This window comes from Netta rufina (assembly GCF_964035555.1).
Source record: "Netta rufina genome assembly, chromosome: 17".
In the NCBI taxonomy this organism is placed as follows: Eukaryota; Metazoa; Chordata; class Aves; order Anseriformes; family Anatidae; genus Netta; species Netta rufina.
The window spans coordinates 6,743,345-6,758,575 of NC_140141.1; the positions used below are offsets into that span (position 1 = coordinate 6,743,345).

General features: G+C 46.2%; 1 protein-coding gene and 1 long non-coding RNA gene across 2 annotated transcripts in view; one reads left to right on the forward strand and one right to left on the reverse strand.

Moving 5' to 3' along the window:
* The window catches only part of LOC311215775, a 12,587-nt gene extending 8,278 nt beyond the window's left edge, over positions 1-4,309 (reverse strand). The window contains exons 1-2 of the long non-coding RNA XR_014618917.1: positions 4,173-4,309; positions 3,426-3,532 (exon numbers count right to left, since the gene is read on the reverse strand). This is a non-coding gene — a long non-coding RNA (uncharacterized lncRNA). The remainder of the gene's footprint in view (positions 1-3,425; positions 3,533-4,172) is intronic.
* LOC311215773 (glutathione S-transferase theta-1) lies at positions 4,070-15,206 on the forward strand. Its single transcript, XM_084297117.1, has 6 exons — positions 4,070-4,266; positions 4,370-4,426; positions 8,613-8,700; positions 10,295-10,445; positions 12,805-12,981; positions 13,988-15,206. The coding sequence occupies exons 1-6, from the start codon at positions 4,155-4,157 to the stop codon at positions 14,186-14,188; spliced, it is 786 nt and encodes a 261-aa protein (XP_084153243.1). The 5' UTR covers positions 4,070-4,154; the 3' UTR covers positions 14,189-15,206.
* Positions 15,207-15,231: the final 25 nt, after the last annotated feature.

Genomic DNA, 15,231 nt, shown 5'->3' on the forward strand with positions numbered 1-15,231 from the left:
AGCCGGTGAACCAACCAGTGCCTCAGTACTGTCAATGTTCCACTACTCTTCTGTCGTGTCAGATTCTCCAGTAAAGTTAATGGTTACACTTGCCATGTGTAGTTCTGTTTGGATTTGTAAACAGGATTTGGAAGGGAGCGGCCATGGATTCATTACACACACTTGTGCAGCTGCCTTCATAACCTCTTGGCTGTGTCCTTTTGTACGCCTCTTGCCTTCCTGTCCTCTTCCTGCCTCTGTAATCTTCCATTTCCAGGTAAGAGCCATGACGAGGGTTCTAGTTTCCAGGACTGTTTTTTTCCTCCTTGTTAGGCACCAGTTGCAGCTGGAAGTCTGTCCGTCTCTGCGCTGTGATCTGCTAGGTGGTTACACCACCCACAGTGGTGGCAGTGTGGTGAGATGTTGGCCACCTTGGCCACCTCAGCCACCTCCAGCATACCACAGCAGGTTAAGTGACTCAGTGCTCAGAAAAAGTGAAAACAGCTGCCCAAACCAGTCTCACACTCTCACCAGGACCTGCTGTTTTGGAGGGGTAAGCCAGCTGTCTCTTCTGTGTTTGCGTTTCCTGAGTAAACCTGCCCTGTAGTTCAAAAGGGCACCATGAACCAAAGCTTGCAATGCACGTCCCTCAGGGCTGAGATATACCAGCCAAGCAGGCCAGTCCCCTTTCTATTCTTCCAACCTGCAGGAAATCCTAAACGTCAGTGGTGAAAAAAACAGATTTACCCCAAAACTCTTTCGGTTTCTGTGCTGACACAGGCAGAGGATACTTGTATTCTCACCTGATTTTTATTGGTATGTTCGTCGAGGACAGCCTGTTGCACTCCAGCCAGAAAACTCAGTGACAACAGCTTTCTTCTGGCCCTATGAGTGCTCACGTTGCTGCTGCCTCGCCAGTAACCTCTGTAAGTGCTGCACTGATCCTCTGCTGTAGCAGTTTGCCTGCAGTGCTCAACCCAAGGAAAACGGCCTGTTTATGCCGCACCACCAACCACTTCCTTTCTTCTATAACTTGCAGCTTACCACATCCACCTGGCTGGCCCTCAGTGCACCATCGGAATAAAGTAGTTCCTTCCTTGCTACCTCACTAAAGCTATCTCACCCTGCTGCACTCTCTCCTGTTGGCACCGCTTGTACTTTGTGTAGCTTCATGCTCCTGACCTCCAACTTCTCCCTTTTTCGTAGAGAGTAAACTTCCTATTACCAGCACAATAAACTCCTCAGCTTCTATTCAACTATAATCAGAGCAGAGACAATTAAAACCAAGAGCGAAATGTACAGAGTGCTAATCTTGGCAGAGACCTCAAATGTTAGCAGTGCCTTGCTTCACATACATTTCCCTGCAGAATCTCTAGGTAGGGCTGCTGTGCATACAAAACCATTGCATGAGCCAAAGCAAATAGCGTCTTTTTTTTTTTTTTCTTATTTATGATACCTACAGCACAAGAGCTCTGTGTAAGAGAAACTTGAGCCTATTTTATGCTTGTTTGAATAAAGCAGTACTTCCCTAAAGGTCACCCATTGTATGCTCTTGCAAGGACGCTGCCTTCAAAAACAAGTTAGAACTATGTTCAGAGCCCTTTTGTCTCATGCTTCTCTGTTGCCAGTGTCACAGAGGATGAACACACAGATAGCTACTGCCTCTCTCCAGCATGGTCATGATGACAGGAGGAGATTTTCAATTTTTTCCCCATAGAATTATCCATCTGCTTAAAGCCCATCTGAGTTCCAGGTTCATGTTCAATGAAGCTGTGTGCTCAGTGACCACTGGTGTTTCAGGCCCACCTGGGCATGCAGGACAAAACACCTTCCCACAGTTACTCCTCACATAGCAACAGAGTTGTACAACAGATAAATCTGCCTTGCTGCTGTTTTTTTTTCCCCCTCCAAATCATGGAGATAGAGTATCTCATCCTTGTACTTTGCCTTCTGCTGTCCCTCCACCTCCCCCATTTGGTTCATTTGTGTCATTTGATCTTGGCTGGTTTCAGGCCCTAGGCTAAGAGCCCCAAGAGCAGCCCTCTCTACCTGCCAAAACCCAACAGGTTGTGCAAGAGTTTTGCATGCCTCAGTACACTGTTTGGTGTCCACTCCCCTGAATATGGAGAGATGTTACACCTCCCATGACAGTTTAACTTGCTGTTCTGAATCATTTTCTTTAATTTTTGCCAGGGACTATTTGTAAAGTGGTGAGAGCCTGTGCTTTCTAGAATAAAACAAAACTGTGATACACAAAATCAAAAGAAAGTTTAAAAACCAGATACATAACCCAAGACATCTTCTAAATGATTAAAAAATACAATGCAAAGCCTACTGCATTTTTTTTTTCTTGACAGTGCCTACAAGTATAGGGAGGAAAAACTTCCTTTGAAGTGATGGAACTAAATTAAAATACTGTGCTAGAACTCTGGTCAAAAATAATGCACTAAAATGTCATACAATGTGACCAGATGAAAAATATCTCTTTGGTTGTGTGGGTTGTGCAGTGCAGGCAGCAAACTGGAGAAAGACTTACAGAAGGAACTTTTCCAGGACCCATGGGAAGACCTTGAAAATCCAGATAGGACTAATGGCTCTGCTGAACCATGAATCTAGGATCAAAGTGAAGCCACACTGCTGATCTTGCTACCCTCCACTGGGATCAACAAACTCTCCTCAGTGATATTTTAGAAGGACTTCTGACCATTTTGAAACACCATGACTTTTCTGCCTGTTATTACTTGTGCAGAACTGCATTCGTGCTCCTTTTCCCCATTCCCTTAGCATTTAAGATCTCCTTGCACTGAAAAAAATTTGATATGAGTGTAAGCACCTACCACAGCACTCTACAAGCTTTTGTCTCTGGCACGTTGGTGCTGCGTGCAGGTGCTCTAGAGCATAACAGGAACTAAAGCATGTACACAGCCCCTCTCAAGCTATTCAGGCCAAGAAACTGAAAAAAAAAATATTGCGCAGTTCTGGATCTGAAAAATTCTTCCAGAAAATATGTGTGTGGTGCAGTGGACTCAACACTTGATGTTGAGACACAGCTTGTTCAAACACAGCTTGTTAGACTGACCAGTCTAACAGCAATCCCCACGCTTAAGAAACTGTCAGAGCAGAAGCCTTGGCAAAGCAATATAAAACAAAGCACATGAGAGCATTCCAGTTTTTAATTTATGCAGTCAGTGAGCTCACTGCTCAGCATCTGAACCTCTTCAGCATGCTGTGTAACGATGCTTTGTACACGCAGACCAGAAATTGGTCCTCCAGCTCCCTCTCTTTGAGGTTCCCATGGCTGTTTCAGAGGACTTGTGTGTGACGTGTGAGCTCTCTGGCACAGCACTGATAACAAGGTGTCGCTGAGCTGAGGTGGGTTTGACTGGGGGTGACTTTGCTTTGAGTGGTTCAGCTGCTCTGAGAGTCAATGACGTCCCTGTACTTACCAGCACGTCGCTGTCCCCGACTCGCACAGCTAGGAAACACTGCGGGTGCACGTGAGGGCTCGAATTCAGCCTCAACTTTACATGTAGTTCTCTGCTCACGTGGAGGTCTTGAATGACAAGTAACAGGGAGACAGGAGGGTCACTGGCCTGTGAAGTGCCTGCAGAGAACCTTCCACGCTCCACTGCCACCCTCCGTGTCGGGGCGTCACCTCGCTGCACTGCGCAGGGTGCGTGACGGGGGAGCTCCCTTCTGAACCCCAAACCCGGGGGGTGCCCGGCCCCGCTGCACGGTGCTTGGCACCCAGCCCTGCTCCGAGTGCGTGCCCCACTCCCCGTCCCTAACACCTTTCCCCCCAGCAGCCTTCTCCTCTCCCAACCCGACATTTTGTGGGGCAGGGAGCACCCCCAGCACCCCCAGCACCTCCACCTGCCACCCGGGGCGGTTCCCCGGGGACACCCCCGCCTCAGTTCCCCTTCTCCCCCCACCACCACCCCGGAGGGACACCCCCGGCCCTCAGCCGGGGCCCGGCGCCTCACGGGTCCCCTCAGCGCCGCCACCGCCCGCGGGGGGCGCGTCCCCGCCCGGCCGGGCCCACGGGGAGGGCAGCGCCCGCCCAGGCACGGCTCAACCCCCGCCTGCCCCAACGGGGCGGCTCCGGGCAGCCGTGGCCAGAGCCGGCGGTGGTGGCAGTAGCAGCAGCAGCAGCAGCAGCAGTAGTAAGCGGCAGCATGGGGCTGGAGCTGTACCTGGACCTGCTGTCGCAGCCCTGCCGCTCCATCTACATCTTCGCCCGCAGCAACAACATCCCCTTCGAGTTCAAGCACGTGGAGCTCTTCAAAGGTGGGACGGGGGAGGCGGGCGGGCGGCGGGGACGGGGTGCGAGGGGTGTCCCCCTGTCGTCGTCGTCCCGAAACTCATCGCCCCTCTCTCGGCTCTTTGGCAGACTCGGTGCTGGGGAAGAAGCCGGCGGCGGCGAGCAGCGCGGAGCAGCCCCGCACAGGTGAGGCTCCCCCCGGCTCCCCCGGGGCCGTTATATTCCTGTCACAGCTCCCCTGCCCGCCCGGGGGGCTCGGGGCTGGAGGGGTCCCGGCGGTGCTGCCTGCCCTGCCCGCTAGGAACAGGCTGTGCCCTGGCCCGGCTGGCAGCAGCCCAGGCCGTAACACAATCTCCTGACAGCAGGCCCCAGGCGGTGGGGGCACCCTGGGGCGGCGGGGGACGGGTGCTGGCAGCCCCCAGAGCTCCGCACCCTGCGTGTGGCCACCGCAGCAAGAAGGGGTGCTGCCCTGTCACGCCTCGCTGCGAGCTTAAGGTGCCTTCGTCCCGCTGCTGTCACAGTCCTTACACCTCCCTGAGCGAGGAGGCCTGAGGGTTTCGCCATGTCCCGCTCAGCTCTGGGGTCAGCGCCGCACTGAGCTCCTGTCACGGCTGCATCCCGAGCTCTGCTTCGCTGGGACTTGCCCGGGGATCGAATTGTTTTGGGCTGTTCCTGTAGGGGCGTTCGGTCTGCTCCAGGTGGATGGAAATGCAACGGGCCTCTCCCTGCTAAGGGGGTACGGCACTGTCAGTGTGTGCCTGGGGACATGCAGCAGCAGGAGGACACGCTTGAAATCGGTAGGCGAGCAAAATGCAGGAGCTAGTGGGAGCAGGAGATCACCTGCTTGAGGAGTGCGGGGATGCAGAGCTCAGAGGAGACTTTTGTGGGGTCGCACCCTGTGGCCTTCCAAGACGGGGTCCCTTCCTGCTTGGGGAGCCAGTAAAGCAGGGTCAAGCCTGGCAAGACCACAGCAGAGCTGAACCTGCTCCCAGCCCCTGGAGGCTCAGCTTGGCCCACTGCAGGGGAAGGACTGGCTCGTCAGGTAGCTGGGAGGTTTCCAACACGCACCCTGCAGACCCACCTGAATACAATGGTTTGACCATGGAGCTCTTGTTCCCAGAGCTGTCTCATAGCCATGCTGCGTCTATTTTTGTGGATCCCCGAGGAATGTTCCTCCAGCCATTTCTAGCAAATTAGTCACAGTGACAGCCGAGGACTGCTCTGGGTGTACTTAGCAGAAACTTTCAGCTGTTCAGACTCGTCCAGCTGTATAAGATGACTATTGAACATTTGCATATTGTATTTTCTGAGAAAATTGTTACTTCTTTGCCTAAGGCAAAGCACAGTACTTGGAAATCCTTGGCTGAGGAGATGATTTGGCAGGGACACAACTGGCAAATGAACCGATGTGGTGTTTATTTCTTATTTCTTTTGTAGAGTCTTTCCATTTCTCTTTTTACCACCAGTGAATCTTCCCTACACTAAGAATCCTTCCTGTGTGCGGCCTACCATTCTGCTTAATAAAGTTATTCCTCAAAGCCCAGCAGTACACACAGGGAGTGTCCCACACCCTTGTGGGACACCAAGAACTAATTACACTTGGATGCAACTGATGCTAAACAGCACCATAAATCAAGTGAACATCACAGGACTGATAAGGATGGGTCGTGTAATAACTGAACAAAAAGTCTAATTCTGCTTGCTGGGAGAGGCACAATCTTAAACTCTGCTAAACTGCAAATACAAATACTGGTCTCTATTCTAAAGCAATAAACAACCAGTCCCACTGAAGCAACCTGGAATTAGTGTTCATACCGAGGCTTTTATCAGTTTGCAGCTCAGTGGCAGGGTTTTGGCACAGGTCTTTTGTGTCTGTAGGAGCCAAAGCAAATACGATGCTGTCTCTGGGCTGTGGTGCAGTCTGTGTAACAGACACTGACCTACTGTCCAACCTGCTGTAGTGACATGTCAGTCCCATGAGGAATGTGTATTCAGTATTCCTGCTGAGACTGATACACTATGAAAGCAGGCTGAAATCTGATTCAGGCTGCCTTTACCCACTGCTTACTTCTCATATCCTTGTTTTTCAGTTGTTTGATACCTTAAATGATAAACACAGTAGGTTGTAACAACCAAGCAGCTAGGTCTAAGAATAGACTGCTCATTAGCTGCAGGTGTTATTGACTTGCAACCTTCTGCTGCATTTTTTCCAAAGATCACCTGAACTCTATAGATCTAGCCCAAGCTGGGTGTGGTGAGCACTGGCCTTTGGAGCCCCTCTAAATGCACGGGTCCAAACACTTTCCCAGAGCAACTCCTTGGCTGGCAAGAGGTTTACACAAATCCGCCTTGCAGTTTTTGTGATATAAATCATAGAAATATGGCACCTTGTACTTGTACTTTGTCTGCTGGCTTGAATTTCTGTTAGGGGTGGGGTTTTTTTGTTTGTTTGTTTGCTGTTTTGTTTTTTTTAAGTTCAGGTTTCCCAGATAATAGGCTTGTTACCTCACACTTTCCATTTGTCTTAATTTCTTAATTCTTAAGAAGCCCTTTCTTCCTGCCTTTCCTGATGCTGCTGCCTGGTTCTGCTCTGCATCCCACCTTTATAAGCAGGAAGGCATGGTCACTGTAGGTGGATAGAGACATTTCCCAGTGAGACAGGAGATGGGCATCTGAATCCCCTTAGACAGTGGATGAGTGTGACCCTCAGTCTCCAATGAAGCTACTTATGCTGGAATTTAAAGACACGCTTCCCAAAGAAGAAACAAGGTAGAGGCTGGTCAGCTAGAAACAAGAGTAGGGTGGTAATGTTTGCTCTGCTTGAATTTTCTCACTTGAAATCAATATTGGGAAAGTAGTCAGAGACCTTTTTGCATTCTGTATTTTGTAATGCAGCACCCTTGCTTTCTCCAGCCCCTTCCCACAGCCAACTGTAAATAAATTTGATAGGCCAAAGACTTTTTACTGCTTGGAGACTATTTCGTGCTGCACTTTCGTCCATTAAAGCAGACACTGCCACCACCTCCTGTATGGCAGCAAATAGTTCTCAGAGATGTAGATCATTGTCTGTTAGTACTTTTTTTTTTGAACAAAGGGATTTTTGTGTAAGACTTTCTGCTGGTTGTGCTGATTTGATTTGATCAGGCTTTGCACCCTGGAATGTCATGTCTCCTTACAGAAAGCATTTAAACCAAGCAAAGTAAACAAACTTCTCAAACCTTTTCTTTTGTACACGTTCCTGGACTTTTGTACAATTCCCTGGCATTTAACTGCTGACTTGCTAGTTCAGCACCTTCAGTGAGAAATTGAAAACTTGATTAGATATAAGCCAGCAATTAATGCCTCCAAACTCCAAGTAACTGTGGAGTTCAAACTCTTTTATGGGATAACTTCTTCCTCTTACGTTTTCCTGACAGAGGTAGGTTGAAATGCTGACCCAGAGCTGCGAGTGATACAGGACAGAGGTGTTTTGAGTTTCCCTGCCCCTAGTGAATGTGTGCTGTGGCAGAATGAGTTACTTTGTGAATCCACTGTTGTATTGCTGACATTCATGTTTTTCCCATTTCAGCAAGAACCCTGGAAACATCCTCTGCTGTGTGTGTGCTGTGGGATCAACATTTGCTTTCTTTGGAAGTGCTCAGTTCCCCCTGCTCTTGAGCCACAAACAAACAAGGGAAAGATTCTGCTCTGTGTGTCTTATAAGCCACCCGGCTTCTCTTTGAATAATTAACCACTGCAGTGATCACCGTGGGCCCAAGGCTCTTAAGTTGCTTACCATCATGACTACATCCTAGCTTGAGTCAGCCATGTTTACAAACTGGAAGAAAACAAATTTGTTTTGGTGTTGTCTGCTGGAAGAGGAGCAGGAGCAGCAACCATCTAGCCTCGTCAGGATGCTCTGCATGCAAACTCAACTTTTCCAGTCCCTGCTTTGTTTGCAAATACGGAGTATTTTTCAGCTGCTCACTTGTCTAACTTATATCCTAACTTACATCTTTTTACCCCATCTCTAACCATAGGACGCTGTTCTCAAGTCCAGATAGTGTTTTCAATAACAGTATCATCATCATGGTATTTAAGTGCCTCTTAGGGAATGATTTTTCAGTATTTTTTGCAGGGAATGCTGGAACCAGAGTCAAGCAACTTAATTCCTGCATAAAAATGCATTAAAATGTGAACTGCTTCATGCCACATGACAGGACTGATGGCTTTTAGAGTCACTCTTCATTTTCTCAACCTTTTAATTGCTAAATATGACCATATAGGAAAAACCTAGCAGAGTTCACGATTTTCCAGTTGGATGCACATATTTCATTAGTTGTTCACTGGCTGTTACTCTTCTAACCTCCGACTTGTCTGTTCATGTTCTTAGGGCCACCAAATAGTGAAGGGGCTAGTAAAATCAGCCTCTTGAAGAAAGTACCAGCACTAAAGGATGGAGATTTCACCCTAGCAGAATGGTAAGAGCTCAGACATTCAGGCCTCCCGGACACCAGTAAGACATATGGTGTTCAGGAGGCGTCATTCCCTCTGAATGACTAAGGATCCCAAAACTGGCCATTTATGAATGGAACAGATTAGTGATCTGCTTTGGCATTTCAGTTCCTTTGTTCCTGAAGAGAAAATAAATTATATTTATATGTACATATGTATATGTATCAATATGCAGTTTTAGGCTAAACAGTTAGAGCTATGCATTATTTCAGATAGACATGATCCCTATGTGGAGATAAAGAACTTGGAGTCAGTAGAAGGGTGCTCCTTCGGGAGGAACTTCTGTAATTATAGATTATCAACTAGCTGTTATGTCTTTAAGTCTTTTTATGGAGAAGCAAGCATTTTCTGCCTACGATGACATTGTAAGTGCTTGTTTCCTCCATCACATGCCTTGCTTCTCAATCCGAAGAGGTTAATATGTTATGAACTCACATCGAGTTCCTGATGTGATGAAAATATAATTATGATGATATTTTTATATTTCAAGTGTATTTGCTTTCAAAAGAGAATTGCAAAGATTGAAAAAGTCTCTGCAAAGTTTCATACCTTATAACATCTTAGTCATTTGTAATACTATAACCTCATTTACTCTGTTTCCATTTTCTGTTTGAATTATCTTTCATAGTGTAAACAAATCAGTTGACTTAACTTGTTGATCCTCTGAATGCACTTACCTCAAAATAGGACCATAAACATTTCTGAGGATTGTTTAAAATTGTATGAAAATCCCTTTTACACTAGAGAAAACTAAGGAGCTGCTTTTGTTTACCTCATTTAGTCATAACAACAAATTAACACCTACAGAGATTAAATTTATTTTTTTAATGTAAAATTAATAAGGAGACTTGATAATAGTGTCATAACACTAAAATAATTGAACTATTTCAGTATCAGAATAGTTGGGGGGCCTGCATTTTCCTTCTTTTTGTCAGCACAGGGTTATCTATGACATCTCTTTGTAGTAACAGCCTACACATTGTTGCAGATGACTAAGGTTTTTTTCCATCTGACTTTTTCAGCTCAGTAGTGGAAGTATAAACATGTGGACAAACACAATAAGATTCTGTAGGCTCTCCCTGCTAGGACTTCCACTGGCTTCAATGAAAGGTGCAGGCTAGAAAGACATAGATCTGATCAAAAGGCAACATAATTCATTACATTTCATTTAGTACACAGGCACATAAACGTTGAGCAAAAGTCAGAGAAATAGGTCAGAATAGCTGAGGAACAAATGGGGTTAACATCGCTGACAGATGATTATGGAGGATTTTTGTCTGTTTACCCCACTACTGTCCAGCAGTACAATGCACTTTTATCAGTGCTGTGATTTTCCAGCAGGTTAAAGTTTTCAGGGGGACTAAGGCGATAAAGTTCCATCTCTAATGTCAACGTGAATTAGGTGCCTATATATGGCCCCTAGGCTCTGTCAGAAACCTGGGTCTGAATGCTTTTTAGTGTTCAGGAAGTTCAGAAGGGGTAGGAGAGGGAACTGAAGTGAAGGCATTCTGCATCTTAACTCCCTGACCCCTTTCTTGTCTCTTGTTAATGTCTGAGCAGCACTGCCATTCTGCTGTATCTAAGTCGAAAGTACAACACTCCCGACCACTGGTACCCATCAGACATCCAAAAACGGGCCCAGGTAGATGAATACCTCTCATGGCATCACGCTAACATCCGGGCTAATGCTCCTAAGACCATGTGGATCAAGGTAAGGAGACTGAGTATTAAAATCAGTGTAAAGCAATGTTTTCCTGGCCAAATACTGAACAGGCCCAGCATAGAGAGTTTGTCAGAATCAAATAACAAACCCAGGCTATTCCTAGCTGAAAGGAGCTGGCAGAGATGGAGCTGTTCCTAGTTGCTTGACATCAGGATCTGGCAAAAGTAGCTCTGGTCGATTTGTTGTTTTCTTTTTTTTTTTCTTCCCCTTAAAGTATCACAGAATCATCTAGGTTGGAAGAGACCTCCAAGATCACTCAGTCCAACCTCTGATGTAACACTAACAAGTCCTCCACTAAACCATATCGCTAAGATCTAAATCTGGACGTCTTCTAAAGACCTCCAGGGATGGTGACTCCACCACTTCCCTGGGCAGCCCATTCCAATGCCTAAAAGTAGTACTGATACAGAAGGTCTTGAAGGCCAACAGACTTTTATTACCATGATTTATGAACAAATATATAACAGATTGGGTATTGCCTCTAAGGGCCTTCCCCTCCCTATGCAGCACACACAAGTTTTGCTTCTTTGGCAAGTGCATGTGTTGTTGCTGGAAGCTGGAAGGCTTGTGTTCTTCACTCATCGAGTCCCTGCAGCCCCATGAGGGAGGAAATCCAGGAGACTTCTCCTTCCGGCACACTTACGTACTACCCTGAAATAAGTTCAGCAACAGGTAGAATAAAGATACAGAGAGTATTTCTTTATTCAGTGTGGTCAAATCAATTTACATTTAGGCAAAATTAACAGAATCACCCTGAGGCAAAAAAAATATAAAAAAAAAATTACACTGAGGCTGTTCACCTGTTTCCAATCAACTCACCAAAAAGCTAATGCAACTCTTTAGAGAAGCCCAGATACAAATATAGCCCTACAAGTACAGCTATAATAGGGAATTTCAGATGAAGTAAAGGTTGCCAGTAAACAGGTAAGAACTTCACTCTTCCTGTGTGAAGTTTTGCCCTTGTTTATGCCTAACGAAACATATCAGGACTCAGTTAGCTTTTTGATTTATTGACATTTGAATTTTTGGCTAGAGAGCCCAGACAAGCAACACAAATATGAGTCAGATTTGTACAAAGAGCAGTTTCTTCCAGTCTCTACAAGCTGTTATTGCACTGCTCCAAGAGAAAGAAATCCAGCTCGTTGTTGATGATTAGGTGACCCAGAAAAGTCCTCAGAACAAATGAAAATAGGGAAACATGTTAAGCCACTGTCTAACAGAAGATACATTAGCTAGTTCTGTGAGAAGATAAACTGCCCTAAGATACAGAAAAGGAGAAGCCATTTCAAACGACTGTACCCAGAGATCCCATCATTCATAATTGGAAACACTTCAGAAGAGAACTGGCCCTGAATTTTCTGATGAAATAGATCTAAATGTATTTGGCAAAAATCCTGGCTTGGATTAAGCAATCACAACATGAGTTGTTGAATATACTAGCAGTAAGTAGAAAGTCAATCCACTCCCACTGGTGGAAATTTACATCTTTAAATTTTTCTCTAAGTAAACTATATTTCTTTAGCCATGGTAGGTGGAGGCAGCATCATTGTGAAATACTGCGGGTTCTGACGGTGCGCACACCTCTGTGAATGGTGACAAACCTCATTGAAAGGCTACTGCACCCTGTGCCAGCAAGCCCATGAAGACAAGGGCCACACTTATGATTCCTATGGCAACATTTCTAGTGGTCTAAGGAATGGTGTTTGGAAGACCAGAGAGAGGGTGGTGTCACGATGACATCTACTCACTCTCCGCCTTGCTCGTTGCTGTCACGCAGAGGAAGCCATTTCCTGCCTCTCCAGCCAGTGCTGATGCGTTCCACTGCCTCCTACACTCCCTGCCACAGCCACCACCGTGCCTTCCTGTGGTATCCTGACAGGACTGGCAGCTCCTGCCTCCAGCGGGCAGTTACACGGCAGGGTGGACACCACGGGTGGCTGATGGGCCTGCAGCCCGCTCACCGCTCTCAGACTGTTGAAACCAGGGACTTAGCAGCGGTGACTGCTGCAGAGATCTGTCTTCCTAGAAGCTGTGTGCCATTTTTCTTTTGTAACCCACCGAGGGGGAGTGGGAAGGTGCAACGCCAGGCACAAAACACCGAATCCTGGGTTTCTTTCTGCGTCTTGGTGCTCGTTAGCTGGAGGTCACTGTCACTGCAGATCAGTCACTTTAGACTGTGTGTGCCCTGCCTGTGAGCTACTTGAAACTACAGCAGTATATGAAGCTCTAAGCTCATCCTCCCTAAGATCACTGACAGTCATGAGTACCTCAGGGGGTGTAACTTAAATGACTACACTAAATCCATGAGCAGACAGCTGGCTGTACTCTACGTGCGTTCTCTCTTCAGGTGCTGATTCCTCTCTTCACAGGGCAGCCACTGCCCTCAGAGAAGCTCCAGGAGGTCATGGATGGGCTCTCCACTTCCCTGAAGCAATTTGAGGAGAGGTTTCTGCAGGACAAGGCTTTTATCATCGGGAATGAGATCTCTCTGGCAGATCTTGTGGCCATTGTGGAGCTGATGCAAGTGAGTGCTGGACTGTGGTAATGAGGTCTCAGCACAAGGGAGAGCATGCTGCTGGGCAGGGAGGGATGCAGCATGTGGTAACACTTCATTAGAAAGAGGAGTAAGGGCATATCTCAGCAGAACCAAGACAATGAAGAGAAGTCAGGAGTGGGTTCAGAAAATCACTTGGTTTTTATTTTTTTTATTTAAAAAGCTGGCTGCAACTGATCTCTTTTGTTTCTATTCTCTAGCAATACTTCTCCTTCATCCTTTATCCTGATTTTATTTTTAACCCCCAGAGAAAAAGATAATAAATAAAGCAAGTAAGAAGCAATAGTAGGCAGGTCTGATGAGTAAGAAAATTATTTTAAAATATTTTTATCATACAAAACTATCCTTTTGATGGTACTTGCCCATGCCATGTCTGGAAGATGTAAGACTGAACCCCAGACAGTGGCAATCAAATTAAGTCTGTTACAAACTCCTTGTTCTCTCCCAGCCCATCAGGGCTTGTGTCCTGCAATCCAGAGGTGATTCCTTCTCCTAGTTCTGTATCCCAGAGACTGAAAAACAGCAAGTTCTGCTTCTCTATAGCACTGTGTTTCTGCATGTGGCACAGGCAGCAAATGGAAGGCAGTAGACTATGTCAGCTAAGACATCTGTTCAATTAGTAATCAAGCAGACCTGACAGTAGAGTGCAGTTGTCCCTGCAACTGTCAGGCCACCACATCCTTGATTCTGTAGCTGAAACTCACTGGCAGTAAGTGGTAGTTTTCTCTGTTACTCTGTAAGAGCTGTTCCTGCACTCAATAATTGACTTAAAGAGCCTTTAAAATACAGACTTGCGTCTGTGTCCCCTAGATAGGTTCACCAGACTTGTGGAGATTTCCCTCCTTGTTCATGCTCCTCCACGAGCTCCTCCCTTGTCTTTCCCCTGCCTGTACCTGCAGGTACATTTTTGGTGCCTGTTGTCTTGGCAAACAGGGGGTTGCCCAGTGCCTCATCATTGTTCTCTCGCTTTCTGCAGCCTGTTGGAGTTGGTTGTGACATCTTTGAAGACAGACCTAGACTGATGGAGTGGCGCAGGCGGGTGGAGGAAGCTGTGGGGAAAGAGCTTTTCTTCCAAGCCCATGAGATGATCCTGAATATCAAAGAACTGAGCAACATTCAAATTGATCCACAGCTGAAAGAGCATCTGGCACCGATGTTGATGAAGATGTTGAAGTGAATTAACCTATATTGCCATTTTTTCTGCTCCCTCCTTTTTTTTTTTTAAAAAAAAAAAAAAAGCAAACTTCTCTGATATCCAGCTCTACATGTAACTGGAAAGAACACTGTAATTCTTACACAGAAATTGCAGGATGTCCTCTGCCACATCACCAAGACTTCCCTGCATCTTTGGGGGTGGTAGCTGAGGAAGTTTTAAGACCTGAAACATTAAATTTGTACGAAAGGCTGAGGCCCCATGGGTCACTTAGTATGTGCATCTAGGTTGTATTTTAGTGTCAGTCTTCTCAGAGATGGTGGAGATATGAATGGTGTTTTCTGACTAAATTTAAGCCAGCCTGCAAACTGGAACATCAGAGAACTGTATAGGATGAGGATCGTTGTTTTCATGTATTTGTAACATTTGCAGCTAAGTGGCAAGCACTGCAAAGCATACCTGATCCTCACCTTCCCAGCATGTCTCTGCCTGGACAAGTATGGAGCAAAACTACAGGTAGTCACGAAAGTGAAAAACGACATCACATTTTTCTTGGAAAGTTTGTTATTGCTGGAGCATGTTGCTTGGCCACCCATGTACATTCCATACTTCCGTTTGCCTTTACGATCCTGTGCGAAGTTTATTCATATTCATCTATAACTGTGAATCTTTGTAATTCTTTAGTTTAACCACAACTCTCCAATTCTGAAAGTTGGGCTTTATAGATGCTTGGTCTGTCAGTACAGGTGTGGCAGGGCAATTCTTGGGAGACCTGTGTAGTAAAGACCAAGCAACCTCAAAAAGCTGTGGGTGGCCACAGCCTTCAAATAACTGTCTACCTAAATACTCTGTTGATATTATAGGGAATACACTGAAAGAATGTGTTCACATTATTTCCTTTTTTGAAAGAGAACATGACTGCAATTGATTTTTGTTTGTTTTGTTGTTTGTTGTTGTCTTTTCCTGTGGTAATAGTGCAATAGCAATCCACATTTCTCCTAGGAAATGGAGAGGAGGAATAAATCCAAACATGCTCTTCTGAGATTGTTTTGGATGGAAGTTCACCA

What these genes read in the sequence shown, in the direction of transcription:
- LOC311215773 (XM_084297117.1), top strand. Translation starts at nt 4,155, where the DNA reads ATGGGGCTGGAGCTGTACCTGGACCTGCTGTCGCAGCCCTGCCGCTCC. An exon ending in CTAAGACCATGTGGATCAAG is followed by an intron (nt 10,446 to 12,804) that starts GTAAGGAGACTG and finishes TTCTCTCTTCAG; the next exon opens with GTGCTGATTCCTCTCTTCAC. An exon ending in CCATTGTGGAGCTGATGCAA is followed by an intron (nt 12,982 to 13,987) that starts GTGAGTGCTGGA and finishes CGCTTTCTGCAG; the next exon opens with CCTGTTGGAGTTGGTTGTGA.